Below are 20425 nucleotides of genomic sequence, written 5' to 3' on the forward strand. Positions count from 1 at the left end.
AAAATGAGCAATAAATAACACTGGCACAAAAAGCAGCATTTTATGTTTTTATATAATATTATAATATAAAGTATTATAGATTACTCCCCTCGCTCCCATTAGAGTAACACATCTTTTTATTTTTTTATTAAGAGAAAATGGTTTAAACACTAGTTTAATCATAAATAAAGTAATAAACCTGTTTTTTTTATACCCTATGGCCACCGCAGCAATGTCTCATTAGGGCTCTATTTATTATGTTAATTATAGGGCGATAATTAACATTCCATCTGGATGCGAACGCTGGAACAATGCATCATTGCTCGGTGCGAAGACAGCTGATCCAAAAATCGACTGTCTCCCCGAGTGTTTTCACTGCTCCTTTCAGGGTTTATTCTTATGATTAAACTGCGATCTCCCTCATACTCTGCACACGCACCCTGCTACTCCACACATGCACACTACTACTCCCTAATACTCTGCACACGCACCCTGCTACTCCCTAATACTCTACACACGCACCCTGTTACTCCCTAATACTCTGCACACGCACCCTGCTACTCCCACACATGCATCCTTCTACTCCCTAATACTCTGCACATGCACCCTGCTACTCCACACATGCACACTAATACTCCCTAATACTCTGCACACGTACCCTCCTACTCCCACACATGCACACTGCTACTCCCTAATACTCTGCACATGCACCCTGCTACTCCCTAATACTCCACACAGGCACACTGCTACTCCCTAATACTCTGCACATGCACCCTGCTACTCCACACATGCACACTAATACTCCCTAATACTCTGCAGACGTACCCTCCTACTCCCACACATGCACACTGCTACTCCCTAATACTCTGCACACGCACCCTGCTACTCCCTAATACTCCACACATGCACACTGCTACTCCCTAATACTCTGCACACGAACCCTGCTACTCCCTAATAATCTGCACATGCACGCTGTGATCTCCTAATACTCGGCACATGTTTCCTGATACTCCCTAATACTCTGCACACACACTGTGATCTCCTAATACTCTGCACACGTAACCTGCTACTCCCTAATACTCTGCACACGCACAATGTGATCTCCTAATACTTGGCACATGCTCCCTGCTACTCCCTAATACTCTGCACACGCACCCTGTGTTCTCCCTAATACTCAGCACATGCACACTGCGATCTCCTAATACTTTGCACACGCACCCTGCATTCTCCCTAATACTCTGCACATGCACACTGCGTTCTCTCTAATACTCTGCACTCACACCCTGCTTTCTCCTAATACTCTGCACACGCATCCCGTGTTCTTACTAATACTCTGTACACACACACACTGCGATGTCGTAATACTCTGCACACACACACTGCAATCTCCTAATACTCCGCACACGCACCCTGCGTTCTCACTGCGAGCACGTCTCCTCCGCCTAACAGACTGCAGTCTCCTGGCCTGTTCCTCTGTACTCACACACTGCGATCTCCTGTCCTCTCCCTCTGCACTAACACACTGCAATCGCCTACGCTCCCGATTTGACCGGGAGCCTCCCGAAAATCGGGTACTGCTCACGGCCCCCCGGAAAGGCAGGCAAGCCTCCCAGCAGCCGCCGACCCGTCCAGCCACCCTGCAGTTACAGGAGAAACCCCTGCAGCAGGAGGGGGGCAGTGCATCATGGCCATGCCGCCTGCTTCACAATGCCCTTAATTTCGGCATTGTGAAGAGGGGGCTGGGCTACTATCATGCAATTGTGTGATCACACCCTTGCTCCGCCCCCACTGCCACATCATCTCCCTTAACATGCCCCCTTTGTGCAGCGCCACGCCCCCCCACCGAAGAAGACTGGCTTCCCCCTCCTGGAATGCTGGCCCTGGATATCGGCAAGTATGAATCTCCCTGTCCCTCTGCATGCACACACTGTGAGCTCCCTGTCTCTCCGGACTCACTCACTGCGAGCGCCCTGTACCTCCACCTTACAAACTGCGGTCTCCTGACCTGTTCCTCTGTACTCATACACTGCAATCTCCTTGTACCTCTGCACGCACACTGGCCGGGATGTACTAAAGGGAAATTGCAGTAAAAACCCAGAAAACTGGGTTTTTACCGCATTTCCATATGTACTAAGGCCTGGACGCACTTTTATCGGTACATAGGGTAACGCCAGAAAAACCTGGCGTTACCCTATAGAAGCCTATGGGCTTCTTACCGCACCTTGCTCCCGCCGGTTCGCCACTGCCTCGCCGCCCCGCCATCGCCCAGCGCTAGCCCCACTCACCTGCTGTCGCCTGCGCTCCTCCTGGGTCCTCTGTCTCCTCCTCCTCCTAAGCTTCTTCCGGGTGCAGGGAGGAGGAGGAGGAGCCCGGGGCTTCCTGCACATGTGACCAGCAGGAAGCTCCCGGGGCTCGGAGGGGGCAGGGTCCCACGGAGACCCCGTCACCCGGCGACGGCTATTTTGCAAAGGGCAGCTCTTATCGCAAGAGCTGTCCTTTGCGATACTGATCGCATATGTTAGTACATATGCGATTAGTAAGGTTGCGGTGACCGGCGGAATGGTCACCGCAACCTTAGTACATCCCGGCCACTGTGAGCTACTTGTTCCTCTGCAAACACCCACTATGTGTTCACTACATACTTACCTACTTTTGAAAACAAGTTTGAGGGAGATTATAGTTGGTAGTAGAATGCGCCGCACGACATTGAGGGGGTGTGTCATGCTCCACGCAAAGGCATACATGACTACTCTCCCGGAAGTCGCGGGAGGCTCCCGGTATTTTGGGTAACCCCCCCGCACCCCCAGTAGAGTAGGCACTTCTCCCACATTCCTCACATGGGGAGAATTTCCACAGCGATTGGGGGTCTCCGAGTAGGGCTGTCTAGCTCCTCATATGGGCGTATATGTGCTTAAATACTTGTTGTGATATATTTATATATATATATATATATATATATAAAACATTAATAACAATATATTTGAGCAAATTTTGCAAGTATTGATACCATACTTACCGACTTTCTAGAATTAATCTCCGGGAGAGCTGCTGCTACAGCCCAGGGGGCTGGGCTGTAGATGTAATCAGGCCCGGCCACTTTCCCGGAAAAGTCTGCAATTTGTGGGCCCGCAAGGAGGGTGTGTGGCTAAACCACGTGATATGCATCATTTAGTCCCGCCCCTTCTCTACGGACCCGCAAATTCCCCATTAAATCTCCCCCCTCCTGCCCACCACTAGGAAAGGGGCAGGATGCGGAAGATCTGCCTACTCTACCGGGGGTGCGAGGGGCTACCCAAAAAGTCGGGAGCCTCCCGCGATTTCCGGGAGTGTAGGCAAGTATGATTGATACTAACATAGCTGCCTGCAATACTGGATTTCTTGTTATCAATCAACTATTCGCTGTGATATTTATTTTCTTCTCACTAAGCACAACATGATAAATGTGATGCCTACAGTAAGCTACTTTTGAATCTACTGTATATAAATACCGTTTATTTACCACATATGAGAAGAAATTACAGACTTACTTTAATGTTCATTTCTTGGTAAAAAAACGGATTGGAAATCTTTTTGTCGTATTATCCTGTTTGTGTTGTGTGTTTAACTAAATATTACTAATACAACATTTTCACCATGAGCCACAGCTGACACACACTAGCAACAGCAGCAGACTCTGAGATAAGAAGACACTGATCACAGGGGTCAGGCAAAGCTGTGTTCCGTCCTGCTTTGGGTCCAACAGGGATTTGCTGAGAGTCAACAGCTGAGGCTGATGGGGCCGGACAGCAGTCATAGTGACTACAGCAAATTGCTGTTCTTGCCCAGAAATTCCTTGGTGGTCCTCTGGCTGCAGTGAAGAATCCAAAGAATCCAGGGGTTTTGATTTACAATGCAGGGCAGCAGGAGATTCAAGGTTGAAATGGAACTCTCCCAGAGGATCCGGGAAGGTAGTCAACTGTGGCTCACTATACCTCTGCGCACACACGCCCGGACGCACGCAAACACTGCTCACTATTCCTCTGCACACGCACACTGTGAGCTCCCTAGTGAAATGGGCACCTTGGGGAAGATGACGCCTCAAATCATGGATAAACAGGGAGGGACCTAGTGATGCATAGCGCCGGGCACCGCACCCACCTCTGGTCAGCTGCACCTCTCTTCTGTGCTTCTCCCGGTGCAGAGACTGCTATAGTAGGTAAGTACGGTATGAACAGAGCTGGGATAATAGAGGTCAGTGAAGTAATTCTGCTGAGAGCTGTTGAATATTAAAGGTCAGCTGGTGACTTGGTTTTACACCACCGATGATGCTGGTGTATCTTTTGTGACAATGTGGTTTCATTTTTAGCAAGTATTCAAAAAGTGTATGACACAAATAGGCGATGCTCTGTCACTACACTGACACACTCTGCCGTGGAGGACGGAGATGTCCGGTGACTGCTGAAGACATGTCAGCAGTTATTTTGCTGTATCTATGAGATAGAGCAGCAGCCATCTCCTTACTTCACCATGTCAGATCCCCTAACGTCACCCTTTCCACCCAAAATGCTCTGCTCCTGAGCGTCTTCCGTCATTAATATTGCAGCTACTTGTGCTGAATAAATCGTTTATGAGAATATTGCTTTATTTGACACCCATGAATTAATTCAGCACAGGGAAGTGAAATAGTAAATGAAGGGGGAAAGCTGGAGAACAGAGCATTTTGGCCCCCGTTTACTAATGAGTTTTATCACCAAAACGAGTGATCAATGTCACTGTGTATGATAAATGGTGCTCCAGCCAATCAGCTCCCAACTGTCAGTTTTCTAACAGTTGACAGTTGGGAGCTGATTGGCTGGAGCACCATTCATCATACACAGTGAAATGTATCACTCGTTTTGGTGATAAAACTCATTAGTAAATGAGGCCCTTTGTATGGTGGAAGGGGCCATGTTGGCCGATACTCCATCTATAGCAGGAGTGTCTAAACTTTTCTCTTGCAGAGCCCTCAGCTGCGTCTTTTGGATGCATCTTGCGCTTACAAAAGAGTGGCGTAGCAGGGGAAGGGGCGTACTATTACAGGCCAAGGGCGCGTATGCTATTGTCTTATCCTAGGATTAACCTGGAGCAAATACTGTTTTCTTCTGGTGTACAACTGGCGCATATAAACTCCCCATCACCTGGTGAGTGATCCCTCCTAACAGTGCAGCAGGTTAAACTATCAACCATAATCATAATGAAATAACGACACAGAGACTTGTATAAGGGGAAAGTAGGGTCAGCTTTATTTATTTTGAAACTAATTAAACTATTTCATATATAACTGAACTAACTAATAGAAGAAGAAAGACAAAGTACGGTGGCGCAGAAAGAACGGCCCCACAATGCAAGATCACCAACTGCATACTCACATCCATCTTCTAAATAGGAGGCGAGCAGCCAGCCTATTACCACGCCCAAAGTTATCCACCTCCCACCCCAATGACACGACGTGAGGCCCACCTGGTTAGGTAGTTGCCATTGACCCCAGTAGGGTAGAATCAGCCTAAGCCGTGTATTGGAAGGGAGAGCACCTCAAGCCCCAAAGACAGATGGCGACTGCTACCGTTCTTTCCCGCCACAAGAAAAGCCGACACCAAGCGACTCAGCAGACACAGGGGAGAGGGGGGCGGGAAACAGCCGGCCAGAGAAATTTCTATAAAATGGCTGCCAAGCAGCAACTCTGAAATAGCACTGAAACACCCACCCCCTGCCCAATCCTATAGGCATACTTGCCTACACTCCCGGAACCTGCGGGAGGCACCCGATTTTTCGGGTAGCCCCCCCCGTACCCCCGGAAGCGCAGGCACTTCTCCCGCATCCTAGGAAGAACCTTCCGCGGTCGGCCGGGAGGGAGCAGAGCTAAATGACACGGTTCTACAGTAAGCTAACCATGTCATTTGGCTCCACTCCTTATTCAAATACCCACGATTTCTTTCTGAGGGGGCGGAGCCTAAAGCGATTGTCCAGCCCCGCCCCCATCACTGCCCACCTCTCCCGGGAAGCCGGCCTTAGATGGCGGAAAGTATGCCTATAGGCTAACCAAACCTATCCGGAGGCAGACACCTACAGACTTGGGTGTTTATTTACCTCCATGCATATGAAATGCACTCCATCCCACTATATGCTGCCCTTGCAGAGTGGGATGAATCTAATCTATAGATGGCTTAAGCAGCACGGTCCCCATTGCTGGCAATGGGGGCTCAGCCTAAGCCTTAATGGGCTTTGCTGAGTCACTGCTGGCTGATTTGCGTCATCGGCCACACGGACTGCCCACTTCCGCTCGGTAAGTGGGCGGGTGTCGGGCGGCTCTGGCAGACTTGCCAGAAGCAGGAAGGGCATGCTGGAAGTGGGACATAGAGGGGGAATTCTATTCTAAGCGATGTGCTGCCAAGCATTGCTGCAATGCTCTGCAAGCACCAATATCACCCATATGAGGTACTGCCGACATTACAAGATTTCCTGTGCAACTCTACAGGGGTATGAGGCAAGACGTGTGATGCGGATGGACGTGATGTGCTGCTCTGGAATGACACATTGCGTCTATCGCACTGAATTAAACTCCCCCCTTGATTCCATAATGACTGGAGCTGAATTAATGGATAGAATTAATGAATGCCCAGGAATGTGGGGGAGACGGAGGATGGCGGGCTATCTAGTTTATTTTATTTTTTTTCTATGATGTTCTTCTAAAGATTTGTTGTACTATTCTAGTTTTCTTATGTATGGCAATTATTCCATAAGTAAATAGTTCCTATTGGTTCCTCTCTCTGCTGTTTGGATGTTATACACCATTTGCACTATTGTACAACTATTGTGAACATTTGTATTATTGTTCATCATGTCTGTAAATGTGACACTTGACGCTTCAATAAAAAATGTGTTAAAAAAGAATTAATGAACACAGCACAAGTCAGTGACCTAGTACATTTTGTGGGTAGTTTTGGTCATGTGAGAGGACCTGAGAGATTATACAATGACTTGCTGACTCAGCATGCACAAGAAAACAATGAGTTTGCAGTTAGCTATGTTTGCCATGCACGGGCTTCCGTACTAGTTAAGCTGCAGCTCAGGAGCCCTAGTAATAGTTGCTACGGGACTCGCCTAACCCACAGACCCCAGGAGACCAGCTGGTTGGTGGTGACGTCATGACGGGGGTGGACCCCTGTTGCTGCACCCGGAAGTAGCTGCCAGTCGCTCTGCTGCTGTCAGACTGAGAGGACGTGTGACAGGACATGAGGAAGCTGCTGCTCTCTGCCCATTACACTGTCTGTAACTTCTCTGTGATGTCCTGCTCTTGTGGAACTACAGGTCCCAGAGCTCCCATGCGATGTGCAGAGGGCTATGTGTGTACAGCTCTAGCCCTGGGGTTGTATCTGTCAGCATGTACAGTATGTTAGATAAGAATGTGACCTATGATACAGGATTCTCAGGGTGAGGTTAATGCTGGGTTCAGTATATTAGAATTGTTTATATAAACACTCTATTAGATAACAGTGCTTTATAACATTATTATTATTATTATTATTACTGTGCATTATATAAGTAATAAGCCCCAAAGATCAGGGAATTACTGTCCGGTAATGGCCTGGCTGGAGGAGTTGAAGGTCTGGGGTCAAAATATAATGTTATTATTCTATTACTGCTGGTAATATTGAATGTTACATTGCATTACTGTTATCCTTTATATATACTAGGCACTACAGATTACAGGCATAATGCACACCTCCCTCGCATCATGGAATTTGGGCATGGACACACAGGTCTAGAACGAGATGCGTTACAGGTCCTCTGATGTCACAACCATGTGACCCGTGACCAAAGGGGTTCGCTTACCACAGGTTTATATTCCCCCTTTATGCCCACGTGGTTGGTAACACTGGTAGCTGACCGGCTCTGCCGTAGACGTCACGTGGTTGTGACGTCAGAGGTCCTTTCTTCAACTTGGATCTAGCAACAACCATGGATACACCCCTGCTGAGGGCCACGTCAGGTTGGAGGCTTTTCTCAGGGGCCATGTCCAGCTTTTCTGAGGCACTATGCCACCTCCAAACCCCCTGCACTAAATACAGCCTCTATTAGCGCTAGAGGGACCCATGCTGGGAGTCGGGACTAGGGAGGCCAATCCCGGGTCGTTTTTTCAATCCCGGGATTCGGGATTGAAAACGCTCAATTCGCCATTAAGTAATCAGATCAATGCAATTCTCTATCCCTAAGTAGCAGAGAGATAAGTCCAACCCAAGGCTACTGATTTCTCTTTTTTTATCAAACTTCCAGGAATTTCCTTACATTAGTTCTTCACAATTAAATGAGCCTCAAAGTATTAAACTTTCTTGCAAGATGGGGGTCACTAAACTTATTTTAGACATTATTTTTGCCCCCCCCCCCCCCACCATTATAACCACCGCTAGTCCCTCAAGGAATACTCTGTTTCTTTGTATCGGCACACCTACCCCCTGGCACCTCTGCTTCAAGTTGCCCAAATGAAAGCTGCTCCCACTGAATACCTCTCAGTAGAAAAGCAGCTCTGCGTTCTCAGGCAGCAGAGACATTCTGCCTCGCTCAGGAGGGTGATCCAGCCATAGACTGTGGGCACCGCGGCTAGTGATGTGATTATACCAGTCGCAGGAGTGACCTAGTTGGCATAACACATAGCAATCATAGTTTAGTGCTGGGTTTACTCCTAAGTATATATGTAATTATTTTGTACACTCATAATACATGTTCCAGAAAAGTTATAATTACCAGTTTAAGATCTCCTTAACGATGGTGACTGATGCCCGCCTACCCCTTTTTATAATAAAACATTAAACATATAACTAAGCCTCTGTTGTAAAGTCCCAATACTTAGCAATGGCCAAATAAGGTCACAACTTATTCTTCAAACTTAGATTTATTTGAATGGTGATTAAAAACAAAACAAAAAACACTACCAGACCCCAGAACTGATAGGGGCACCCGTCCACCCCCTGCACAAAGGTCTCACTTATCCTGTCGTTGGCCTGGCCAGGAGGCTGGTATTGTGCGCTTTAGGCGCAGTTTGAGTGGGGGTTTCCCATTGGCCGGTAATGTACAGCCCATTTTGGCTGACCGTGGTGCTTTTTCAGCTCAGTTCTGACCTGTCTGCTACCTTAACCTGGGGAATGGGTGCGAGTAACTATTGCTCTTTGGATCTTTAGACTTGCCCATCACCCGTAATACCTTAATATCCCATAATTCCTTTTAACAAACATTAAGGTGGAGCGGCAATAGTTCTTACTCTTTGGGCACTGGGCCTATTATTTGATACAGCAGGCGTGACAGATTGTTTACCTGACTGGTGGCACACTTGCCCTCCCAAACCCTCACATGCTTGGTGCCAGGCAGCCTGAGCAATTTATCTGCCCTTTGGTCCTGTGTGAATAGCAGTTTGTGTCTGTCTGCAGCTGATCAGTGCAATTATGCAGAGGACAGCGCCACCTGCTGTATTAAAACCGTGTACACACAGATGAATTATATTAAACATGCTTTCTTTTGGCAATCCAAAACTGTGTGGTGCTAAATGTCAACACTAAACCAATCTGTGGCCACTTAGAGGGGCGATCATTCGGGTTTTCAATGGAGAATACTAGGAAATTGTTGCCACATCGGGAGGGATGTGTTCTATAAAACTACAGAAACTGTAAAACCATGTTATAGTACATAGATAATATGGAAGATGTTTGTAAGGATGAGAGATGTATATAGCATAAGTGTGCACAGTGAGTTCTGCTGTCATTGATCCAGTGTTATGAAAACTTATGTAGGCCTATTATAAATCATTGTGGCTGTTAGACACCATTTGGAATCATGTGACCTGTATAAGGATTTGAGCCTTGTGCATTTAATAGGGTCACTTATCCGATTGGTGATATCTTATATACATATCATGAATATCAGTGAGTGCATTATTGTAGTGGTCAGCATTGCTTGTAGGATGCACCTCACTCACTCTTGATACGACAGTAGAGAATGAGGAATTGCTGTACAGCGGAGTGACTGCTGGTGGTCTCTCCGAGCCTCAGTATAGCGCTTTTCTCTTGTTATTATTTGAGATAGAGTATTACTGATAGCTCCCTATTTCTAACCGCTCCCTCCATATCTGCTGGCTGCGATCCCATATGGGAAGATGACTCAGCACAGCCTGACACAACCCTGTTCTGGATAACAGTGTGCTGGAGCTGCGGACTGTGCAAGGTAGAGAATAAGATCACACTCTGCAATACTGTAATACTTATGGGTTACTGTAATACAATGTTACAGGGAACAATCAGGAGCTGGGTTACTGTAATAAGATGTTACAGGGGTAATAAGACACTCAGGAGCTGGGTTACTGTAATATGATATTACAGGGGTAATAAGACACTCAGGAGCTGGGTTACTGTAATAAGCTGTTACAGGGGTAATAAGACACTCAGGAGCTGGGCTACTGTAATAAGATGTTACAGGGGTAATAAGACACTCAGGAGCTGGGTTACTGTAATAAGATGTTACAGGGGTAATAAGACACTCAGGAGCTGGGTTACTATAATAAGATGTTACAGGGGTAATAAGACACTCAGGAGCTGGGTTACTGTAATAAGATGTTACAGGGGTAATAAGACACTCAGGAGCTGAGTTACTGTAATAAGATGTTACAGGGGTAATAAGACACTCAGGAGCTGGGTTACTGTAATAAGATGTTACAGGGGTAATAAGACACTCAGGAGCTGGATCACTGTAATAAGATATTACAGGGGTAATAAGACACTCAGGAGCTGGGTTACTGTAATAAGATGTTACAGGGGTAATAAGACACTCAGGAGCTGGGTCACTGTAATAAGATGTTACAGGGGTAATAAGACACTCAGGAGCTGGGTCACTGTAATAAGATATTACAGGGGTAATAAGACACTCAGGAGCTGGGTTACTGTAATAAGCTGTTACAGGGGTAATAAGACACTCAGGAGCTGGGTTACTGTAATATGATGTTACATGGGTAATAGGACACTCAGGAGCTGGGTTACTGTAATATGATATTACAGGGGTAATAAGACACTCAGGAGCTGGGTTACTGTAATAAGCTGTTACAGGGGTAATAAGACACTCAGGAGCTGGGTTACTGTAATAAGATGTTACAGGGGTAATAAGACACTCAGGAGCTGGGTTACTGTAATAAGAAGTGACATGTGTAATAAGTTACTCAGGAATTAGGTCCCCATGATGCAGAGTTACAGGGCTAATAAGTAACCTGTTATGTGTCTCTCTGCAGGATGGTGATGGAGGGAGAACCTGGGAGCCTGGTGAAGGTTTTGCACCTGCTGGTGCTGTCGGCCACATGGGGGATGCAGTGCTGGGTGACGTTTGTAGCAGGTGACAGCATCTTCTCTCTCTCTCTATTCTCTCCTCTGTGTGTGTAATGACAAGTGCTTATACATGGGGATATTCCCTCCCGCAGGCTTTGTGATGATTAGGGGGGTGCCGCGGCACATGTTTGGATTGGTTCAGAGCAAGCTGTTCCCGTTTTACAGCCATATAGCCATGTGCTTCTCCTTCCTGAACCTGGTGGTGTATGCGGTTTACCACCCACGGGAGCTGCTGTCACCCAGTGAGAGTGCACAGGTGAGGCTCCTATAATATCTCCACCCTCCATGCATGTCATCGTCACATTCATCTGTCCCCTCTCCCCATACATGTCCCCCCCGCAATCCAAAGCTTTGTCCCAACCCTTCCATTACTCTCACCGCCTCTCTCCAGCTTCCTGACTCCCTCCTTTCCCCTCCCTTACTGAGTCTTTCTTATCTTGCAGATGGCTCTCTTCTTTACTTCTATGATTTTATCTGCAATAAACGCCCGCTGGTTCTCCCCCTCCACGTCCAAGGCCATGTTCAACATGCAAGTCATAGAGCGCGAGCATGGCCTGGGAGGAGAGATCGGGCTGAGCGCCAACGCTGAAGGCTACAAGCGTCTAAGGGAGCAGGACCCCAAGTACAAAGTCCTGCGGAGGACCTTCCTGCGTTACCACGGCATCTCCTCGCTCTGCAACTTGGTGTCCTTGCTGTGTAATGGCGCCAACCTCGTATTCACCGCTCTGCTGCTGCCCGCTCTTTAGTGAGCCGCGCGGCCTACAGGACTCATCACAGACTCATGGACCAGCATTCGTGACGTACAATCGTTTGATTTTTGAATTCTTTTTTAGATTTCAATATTTTTGTAATTCCATTTAAATTGATGTTCAATTTTAAACATGATTGCCTTGTGACGATATTAAACTAGGTCTGATTTCTATAAAAAAAAGTGCAGTGGGTCTTCTTGGTTGTAGAACAGACAGACAGGATTGTTTGAAGATCATCTCCACCACTGGTTCGTGACCTCGGTGTTCAAAGAAAGTCTGAGTCACTGGTGTATCAGCCTGGAGTGTCCGTCTTACTTGTTCCCCAAAACAACAAAACCCCATATGATTGGCTACATTTTCACGTTATTTGTCCCAATCAGAGCCAGTTAGCCATCGAAATGTCCGTGCACAAAGCGAAGCAGCGTGCCTCTGTCTGGGTTGGACTTCTGATGGTGAGGTCAAAGGGCCAGATCTGGTAAAATGATGGTGGGCCAGGATTTGTGTGTCTTAGTCCTCTGCAACTTGTAGGCTATTACATATGGGCCTACTGTATATTTTTGCTGGTATATGTCTCCTGGATCACTTTAGTGTCTTATTCCATAGTCATGTTTGTGACTTTATGCTAGTGCCAGTATCAGCCCTTCCCCCTGGTGTACGAGCGTGCGACCGACTGTGCAAGGCCTGAGGCGCCCACTCCGTGTCCGACCTTAGACCCAACCATCGGCTGCACCTTCGAAACTTGCGCCATGCTAGGTGCACAATCTCTCGTCAGAGTGTTGCCTCCAATGCAAGTGATTTAAGAGCCTAACTCCGCAACTAGTAATGCATCACGCCCGCCACACTCCCATATCACTACCCTAAGATGGTACATCTCCGTGCGTCTGAATAACCATCTCCCAGTCACCGCCCTGGAAACGCTAACACATTCTCAAAACATTTCTTGAGTCCCGTGTGTCTAAGGGCCATATTCTATTAGCCGCGAAAACTCCCGGACTTTTCGCATGTCGAACTTTTCGCCGACCGCGCTGGTTATGCATTCGAAAAAGTATCGCGCATGTCCCCGCTTATCCCCGTATTCAATTCCAAAGGATGCAAAAACGCGTCCCAGCGAAACTCAAACAGGCGAAAAGTGCTGTCACATTTGGGGAAATCATCCTGACACCCCCAAAAACATGCACTGACATTGGGGATCACTATAGATACCCCCGAAAACTCCTTCTGAAGGTATTTATGGTGCTTAAATGCTCTCAATAGCTGCTATTTAGCGTCTTTGCACAGGTGGTGAAGAATAGCATTTAGCAGTTATTTTTGGCAAAAATAAGTAGTCCCAGCAAATTTGGGGTACATGAAAATGGGTGCAAGCATGGTTAGAAATCGCTAAAGTGAGCACCTGCAATCAAAAAAACACCTGGGGCATACTTGGGGACCCCCTGGAGTCTATTTCGCTAGCTTTTAAGTTTGTCCCCCAACTTTTTTTTTTTAACCCTAATACGAAAGTACTTTTTTGGGGTGATCTAAAGTACTTTTTAAACTTTATTTTGATGCAGGTTACCTTTGGGGGGCTATCCCAGGGCTGCAGGGGTGTTCCCCCAACTTTGCACCCCAAACCCGCAAATTCTGCACTTTTTTTTTTTCCGCCTGCATTCAGAGGCAAATCTTTGTCGCTGTTTACGAGGTGCAGACTTTTCACACCGGCGAAAAGTCTTTGGAATTTAATACGGGGATAAGTTTGTATAAAATAATGTCCCGTGCTGGCGCTAATAAAGTTTTCCACAGTACTTTCCTTTAAATTTGTTTCCAAATTCCAATGGTTGCTGTATCTCCTCTTTGGTAAAATCACTCCAACTCCCGGTGTTAGTGACTCCACCTGGCTCAAGTGTCCGGCAGCAGCAGCAGCAGCACTAATGGGGCACATCCACTAGACGTTCTACTCCCTGTCCAATCTCTAAACGATTTTCCCTTGAGTTTTTCCCTTGAAATTTTATCTTTCAGTCTGAACGATTTGCAAACGATCTTTAGTAGATCAAGTCAAATTGACCTGCATGTTCGGTCGACTAACGAGACGATCAAACGACCAGCGGGAGCGCGCATCGTTGATCGTTAACGATCCAACACTGCACGATTTATAAACTATTTTTAATCGATTGAACGATAACGACGTTACATACTTATACACTTAGGAAGGCCCTGCTCGCAAGCTTACAAAACAAAAAATTATTAGCTGATGCTCATCCCATATTTAAAATAGGGGTTAGGAACACTAAAATGAATATGTGCCAATTTGGCAAAGACCCATGGATCAAGTGTTACATGGAATAAGGGAATTCCTGGTGCTCAAGATCACCTTGATGTTCTATTATTACAGGAATTGATGTAGATAATATAAAAGTGTACTCACAACATCACGTCAGTGTGGGCTGAGAACCTATCAAGATGAGTGTGAGTTCTTAGAAGCAGAAATGTATTACTGTGGGCATGTAACTGAGAAAACAAAATCTGCACTGAAGTCCAAAAACAAAACCGAATAAATACCGCGAGCACCTGGTCCGCAATCCGTAGCCCAGTTAAGATCTTGTCTAGGCCTAGTGAATTATTATTACAAGTTTACAAATCAAATATCAATGGTGTTATACCCATTGAATGGACTCTCCAAGAATGGGGCACCAGGGATGGGGTCTGCAAATTGTAAAAAGGGTTTTCATGATGTAAGGAGGGCTGATCACATTGGATAAGATCATCCATCTGTACCTATCAAATTTGCATGTGCCTTATCACACGCGTTGCCAGATTGCAGTAAGCGACCAGACTAGATTCAGTCCTAAGCAAGAAGCAACTGCATCTACCCAATCACAAAGATGACCCTTATTCTTAGGAACTTACACTTATGACAATTTAAGAAGGATGAAAATTCACGGCAATGCCGGCGAATTGTCACCACCTGCTCTACAACAAGCTGGCAAGTCTGTCCAAACAAAGACATATATATATATATTAGTATAATAGTATACTGGTAGACCAGCTTCCCATATCTAATGCTATCATCACATTAGAAGCCAGGAATGATATAGTGTTATCTAAAGCTTCAAACATATAGTATATCTTCATGTGAACATCACAGAGGAACAGTATTGTGGGCCTGATTCAGACCCGGTCGCAAGCGCTGAGCGCCCGCAACCGGGTCGATGTTTGCCCACTGGGCATGCGCACGATGGAGCCGGCTCCATCGTGCGCATGTGCAAGACTCGGCTAGCGACGGGTGCTCCGTCGCTCCGGGTCTCGCACCAAAGGGGGGCGAGCTGTCGATGGTGATTGACAGCTTGCCCCATTTGGTAGGCAGGCAGGGGGGGTTGGTTGGCCAAACGGAGGCATTCCCGAAGGAACGCCTGCCGTTTGGGGGTGGCCCCACTGACATCACCAGTGATGTCAGTGAGAGAGCTTCCGGCTCTGTTAGAGCCAGAAGCTCTCTGCGGCTTGCGGCCATGAGACCCTACCACAAGGGTCTCGTCGCAAGCCCGATGGTCACGATGATCTTGACCAATGCGACCATCAACCTGGCCGCTTGCAATAGCTGTGGGTGGTCACCCACAAGTATGCGAGCGGCCAGGAGGCCGAATCAGAAAAAAAAAAAAATGCCTTGATTCAGAGCGAGCGCTCATTCAGAGCATCCGTCTCTGAATCAGGCCCTAAGTTCAAATAACATACATTGGTGTGAAACTGTTTTTGCCCCTTCCTGATTTTTTTTCTATTTTTGTATATTTGTCACACTTTATTTGTTTCAGATCTTCAAGCTAAATTGAATATAAGACACAGACAACCTAAGTAAACACAAAATAGAGTTTTCAAATGATCATTTCATTTATCGACAGAAAAAAGTTACCCAACACCAACTCGCCCTGTGTGAAATAGTAATTGCCCCCATAGTTACTCATTCAAACAATAAACCAAATTGAATTGATAATCGGGTTCAATTAAACAATCAGGCTTGATTACTGCCAGCCCTGTGGAATGTAAACTTCACTTAAATACAGGGATGTGCATGCAAGTGAGGCAGAGCCTACCCTGTCATACTGCAGGGTTTTGACTATAAAAATGATTAGAATAATACAAAGAAGATATTTATAACTTCTAAATATCTTCTTTATTCAGACACTGCCTGGAACTGGGGGCTGGGCCACGTAGCAGCCAAAAAAACACAGAGAAAAAGAGCTAATGGAGGCATGCCTCACTGTGAGGGGGCGTGCCTTGAGCTATGATTGACACCTCTGATCAGGTGACCATTCCAGGAAGTACTCAGGTTTCGGAGCTCAGAAGCAGCACAGAGGAGGGAAGTAAATTGGAATATGCAGACTGAGGAAACACACAGAGGAGAAAAAGTGCGGAGGGTCCGCTGCTAGGGGGAGATCTGTGTGTGCGTGTGGGGGAAATCTTTTGTGCTAGTGGGAGATATGTGTGAGGGGGATCTGTGCTATGGGGAATCTGTGTGTGGGGGAAGGGGAAGATCTGCGGGTCAGGTTCATATGAGTGTGTGTGTGTAAATCTGGCACTGATACTAGCCAGCACCTCCCCATCCATTGACCTCACCGCACGTCCCTGCTTAATTAGAACCTTTTCAACAAGCAGTACTGTATACTAGGTTCAAGAGAAATACCAGAAGAGGTTTGAAAGAAAGTTATTGAAATATATCAGCCTAGAAAGGGTTAAAAAAAAACAAACCATTTCTAAGGCTCTGGGACTCCAGCGAACCACAGTGAGAGCTATTATCTCCAAATGGAGAATAGTGGTGAATCTTCCCATGAGTGGCCAGCTACCAAAATTCCTCCCAAGAGAGCATCAACGACCCAGACAAACTGCAGGCCGAGCTGGCCTCAGTTACTGTCAGCATTTATAATTCCGTCATAAGAAAGAGACTGGGCAAAAATGGTATAAACAGTTAGACAGTCCCTTAAGACTTAGGCCCTCATTCAGAGTCGGTTGTAAGCGGCCGCTCGGTCGTACGCCTAACGACCGCAAAACTGAAAAAGGAAGCGATCGCACGGCCGGTCAGTCGCAACCAAAGTGACGCCCATACGTGAACAATGCACCTCCTCTAGCTAGCGAGTGATAGCAGCGATCGCTGTATGTTAATTTTCTTCTGATGGTTTCGGCCGCTTGTGTTGTGTGCAAATTACACCAAAAATTAACAAAAAAACGCATATAATAAGCCATCCCCCTGAAATTTATGTATTCTTATTATTCTCTAATGCAAACGCAACTGAATCAATTACAAGCCAATTAGCAGTGTTATTAGCAACAACAAATGATTATTAGCTGCTTGCATTGTGTGGCACAAAATAGAAACATCAAACATAACATCAGTCACATTCGATAGTATCGATTGTACTCTGGGGCTTGAGAGAGCACATACCCAACCTCAAGCTGTACGATCAGCCAGGCCTCTAACCTGCTCGCAGAGTGACGTTTTACTACTTCCGGCCTTCTATGTCGGTCGTAGCAGGAAATTTATGTATACCCCTAAAACGCCCTGAAAACGGTGAGGAACGCCTGCGTTTTTAGACCACCACCCCCGTCAACACCCACAAACGGCCTTTCATGTCAATCAACTCTTGGAAGCCACTTCCTGCTCGTAAGCCGTACGATCTACAGCATTTTGGATCGCAAGGTCTCGTACGCACATGCGCACAACTAACCGTACGCATGCGTGGTTTGGAAAAATCGGATGCGTACGACCGAGCGGCCGCTTACGACCGACTCTGGATGAGGTCCTTAATCCCTCTCACGGGAAGCTGCACATAGTGTACTGGATCACTGATCCGTAATCTGCATAGTCTGCAAATACAACACCTCAATTGCTGTACAGAGCCAGTGCCCATAAGTGGTTTAGCAATAAGTGTAGTCAGCTACAGAGTAACAGCCAATTATTTGTATCTAGCGAGGCAGAACGGCTCACCGCCGACGGACCTATGCAGTGACCAGCACTTAAGTAGGAGGTAGCAGCACGTCTCCTGATACAGCGTCGGCTTTAAAAGATGTCCAGTAGTTGCCCCCCCCAGAGAAATGGCTTGAGAAGGATGCTGCCCTTAAACAGTCAGTTCATGCTTCACCACCCTCCAATGTGGCTGAATTAAAGCAATTCTGCAAAGAAGAGTGGACCAAACTGCCTCTGCTGCAATGTGAAAGACCGACCTCCAGTTATTGGACGCTGTTGGTTGCAGTTGTTGCTGCTAAAGGTGGCAAAACCGTTATTAAGTTTAGGGGGGCGATTCCACTCCATTGTAGCATCACATTATGAAGAAATAGGAGACATGAATACATTTTAATGTGGTCTTCAAAAGATTATAATATTACACAAATCATTCCCCTTTCCTAAGGGCAGTGGTGTCAAACTCGGGCCCTCCAGCTGCAGTGGGACTACATATCCCAGCATGCAGTGCCACAGTTTTGCTATTAGGGCATGCTGGGATATGTAGTCCCACAAACGCTGAAGGGCCCGAGTTTGACACCACTGCCTAAGGGGAACTTGACCTGGCTGGAGGGGTCTTTTGAATAAGATCAGGTACTGAGACGTTTCACATCTTCAAGGACTTTGAGGGGTGCATTAACATATCATACGAAGATTGACGTATTAGTAACAAGAGTAAGTATCTCGGGCATTGACGGCCCTTACCCTATCCCGTTATTTGTTCCCTGATCTCAGCAGCTCTCTCATACATCTGACAGCCCCTCAGGTCATGAGAGAGAGCCGACAAGCGATGACATAAATACACATATTTACTTGTGGCATTCCCAGATGATGGGATCTTCCCCTGACAAATACCCTGGGGCGTCTTTTTTTGCATTGTCATTGTGAGCAGGGCCGGATTGCCCATTATGCAGTATAGGCGGACGCCTAGGGACCAGTGGGTTCTAGGGGGCCCGTCAGCCACCCACCCCTTGCAGGACCATGTAAGTTCACATCGACTTTAAAAATAAAATAAAAATGAAACCTTCCTTATGAGCAGGCAAAACCAGGGGACCAGGTGAGAGGCGGGCCTGCGAATTCTGACTGTGCCCCCCTCCCAGTGCTTAAAGGGTTAATGGCAGTGTGAAGGTGCTGGACTGGCAGCTATAATGAGGGTGCAGCGGGGACTGTTATCCCTGCTGCAGTGTCTCCACCGGCTCAGCCTCAATCACAGGCTGAGCATCAGAGGGATATGTAGTTACCAGACCGGCGGACGGCATGCCGCCGGTAGGAATTCCAACAGTGGAAGCCCGACACGGGACTTAAGATAGGTGTCGAGATACCGAAATACAGACAAGACGCCAGCTCGAACAAGGTAAACCGGGGGGGGGAGTGTTAGGTTTAGGTAGCATGGCGGGGTTAGCGATAGGTTTGGGTTAGGCACTAAGGGGGGAGGGTTAGATTTAGGCACGAAGGGGGGAGACTTAGGTTTAGGCACTAACGGGGAGGGTTAGGGTGCGGGGTTAGGGGGTTAGGCTACAAGAAGGGAGGGTTAGGGAAGAAGTATACTTACCCGACCCCTGTCGGGATACCAGCCATTGGTATGCAGCTGTCGGTATGTTGACAGGAGTCATCCCAACTGCCGGCATTGTATATCCGATCCCTCAGAGGAGGGTGTGCTGTGCCCTGATTGGAGGGACTTATTACCTCTGTAGCTGTAAGCAAAGTGTTCTTAGAACTGCACCGATATTGGGATCACAATATCGGTGCAGTTTCACAGGTTAATTCGTGGATCACGTGTTTCCTATTGGCTGCATATTCCAAGTGACCTCAAAGACGCAGTTTACAGTCTGTAGTGTTCCCGTAGGGAAAATGTTGTGTCCTATTGTTTTGTTACATAATGGTAACACTGTGTAGCTGGATTAGAATGGGAGGAAGAGTGTTGTGTATGCAGACCACTTTGTAGTTATGTGGGGAGTGTCTCCTGAAAGATGTGTTTGTATCATATTCCCAAATGTCTTCTTTGTGTTCCGTGTATGCACTCAGAGGTGATTGGTTCAGCTACTGCGGTTCCCACATTTCCAAATGCTCTGCGTGCTTCTTATAGACCAGTGTTTCCCAAACTCATTCCTCAGGGAGCACGAACAGTGCATGTTTTCCGTGTTTTCTAGTTGGTGCACAGGGGTAGTCATTACTGGCTGATACATTTTGATCCACAGGTGGATCTAATTATTTCACTTAAGGTGCATACACACACTCAGATTTGTCAGATGGACGATCTGACCAACGATTTGAACTATGAACGATTTTTGACTGCATTAAAATGACTGAAATCGTCCAAAACTGACTGCAAACACATCAGATGTCAGATATCATTATCT

The 20425-nt window shown here is 46.8% G+C and overlaps 1 protein-coding gene across 1 annotated transcript; it reads left to right on the forward strand.

Annotated features, from left to right (window-relative positions):
* The first annotated feature begins 7138 nt into the window (after nt 1–7138).
* On the forward strand, nt 7139–12277 carry TMEM205 (transmembrane protein 205). The gene is made up of 4 exons (XM_088474005.1): nt 7139–7223; nt 11261–11364; nt 11450–11613; nt 11801–12277. The coding sequence occupies exons 2-4, from the start codon at nt 11265–11267 to the stop codon at nt 12101–12103; spliced, it is 567 nt and encodes a 188-aa protein (XP_088330131.1). The 5' UTR covers nt 7139–7223; nt 11261–11264; the 3' UTR covers nt 12104–12277.
* Nucleotides 12278–20425: the final 8148 nt, after the last annotated feature.

Source organism: Taudactylus pleione, unplaced genomic scaffold (assembly GCF_031769625.1).
Source record: "Taudactylus pleione unplaced genomic scaffold, aTauple2 ptg000145l, whole genome shotgun sequence".
In the NCBI taxonomy this organism is placed as follows: domain Eukaryota; kingdom Metazoa; phylum Chordata; class Amphibia; order Anura; family Myobatrachidae; genus Taudactylus; species Taudactylus pleione.

What these genes read in the sequence shown, in the direction of transcription:
- TMEM205 (XM_088474005.1), top strand. Translation starts at nt 11,265, where the DNA reads ATGGTGATGGAGGGAGAACCTGGGAGCCTGGTGAAGGTTTTGCACCTG. An exon ending in CTGGGTGACGTTTGTAGCAG is followed by an intron (nt 11,365 to 11,449) that starts GTGACAGCATCT and finishes TCCCTCCCGCAG; the next exon opens with GCTTTGTGATGATTAGGGGG. An exon ending in CACCCAGTGAGAGTGCACAG is followed by an intron (nt 11,614 to 11,800) that starts GTGAGGCTCCTA and finishes CTTATCTTGCAG; the next exon opens with ATGGCTCTCTTCTTTACTTC.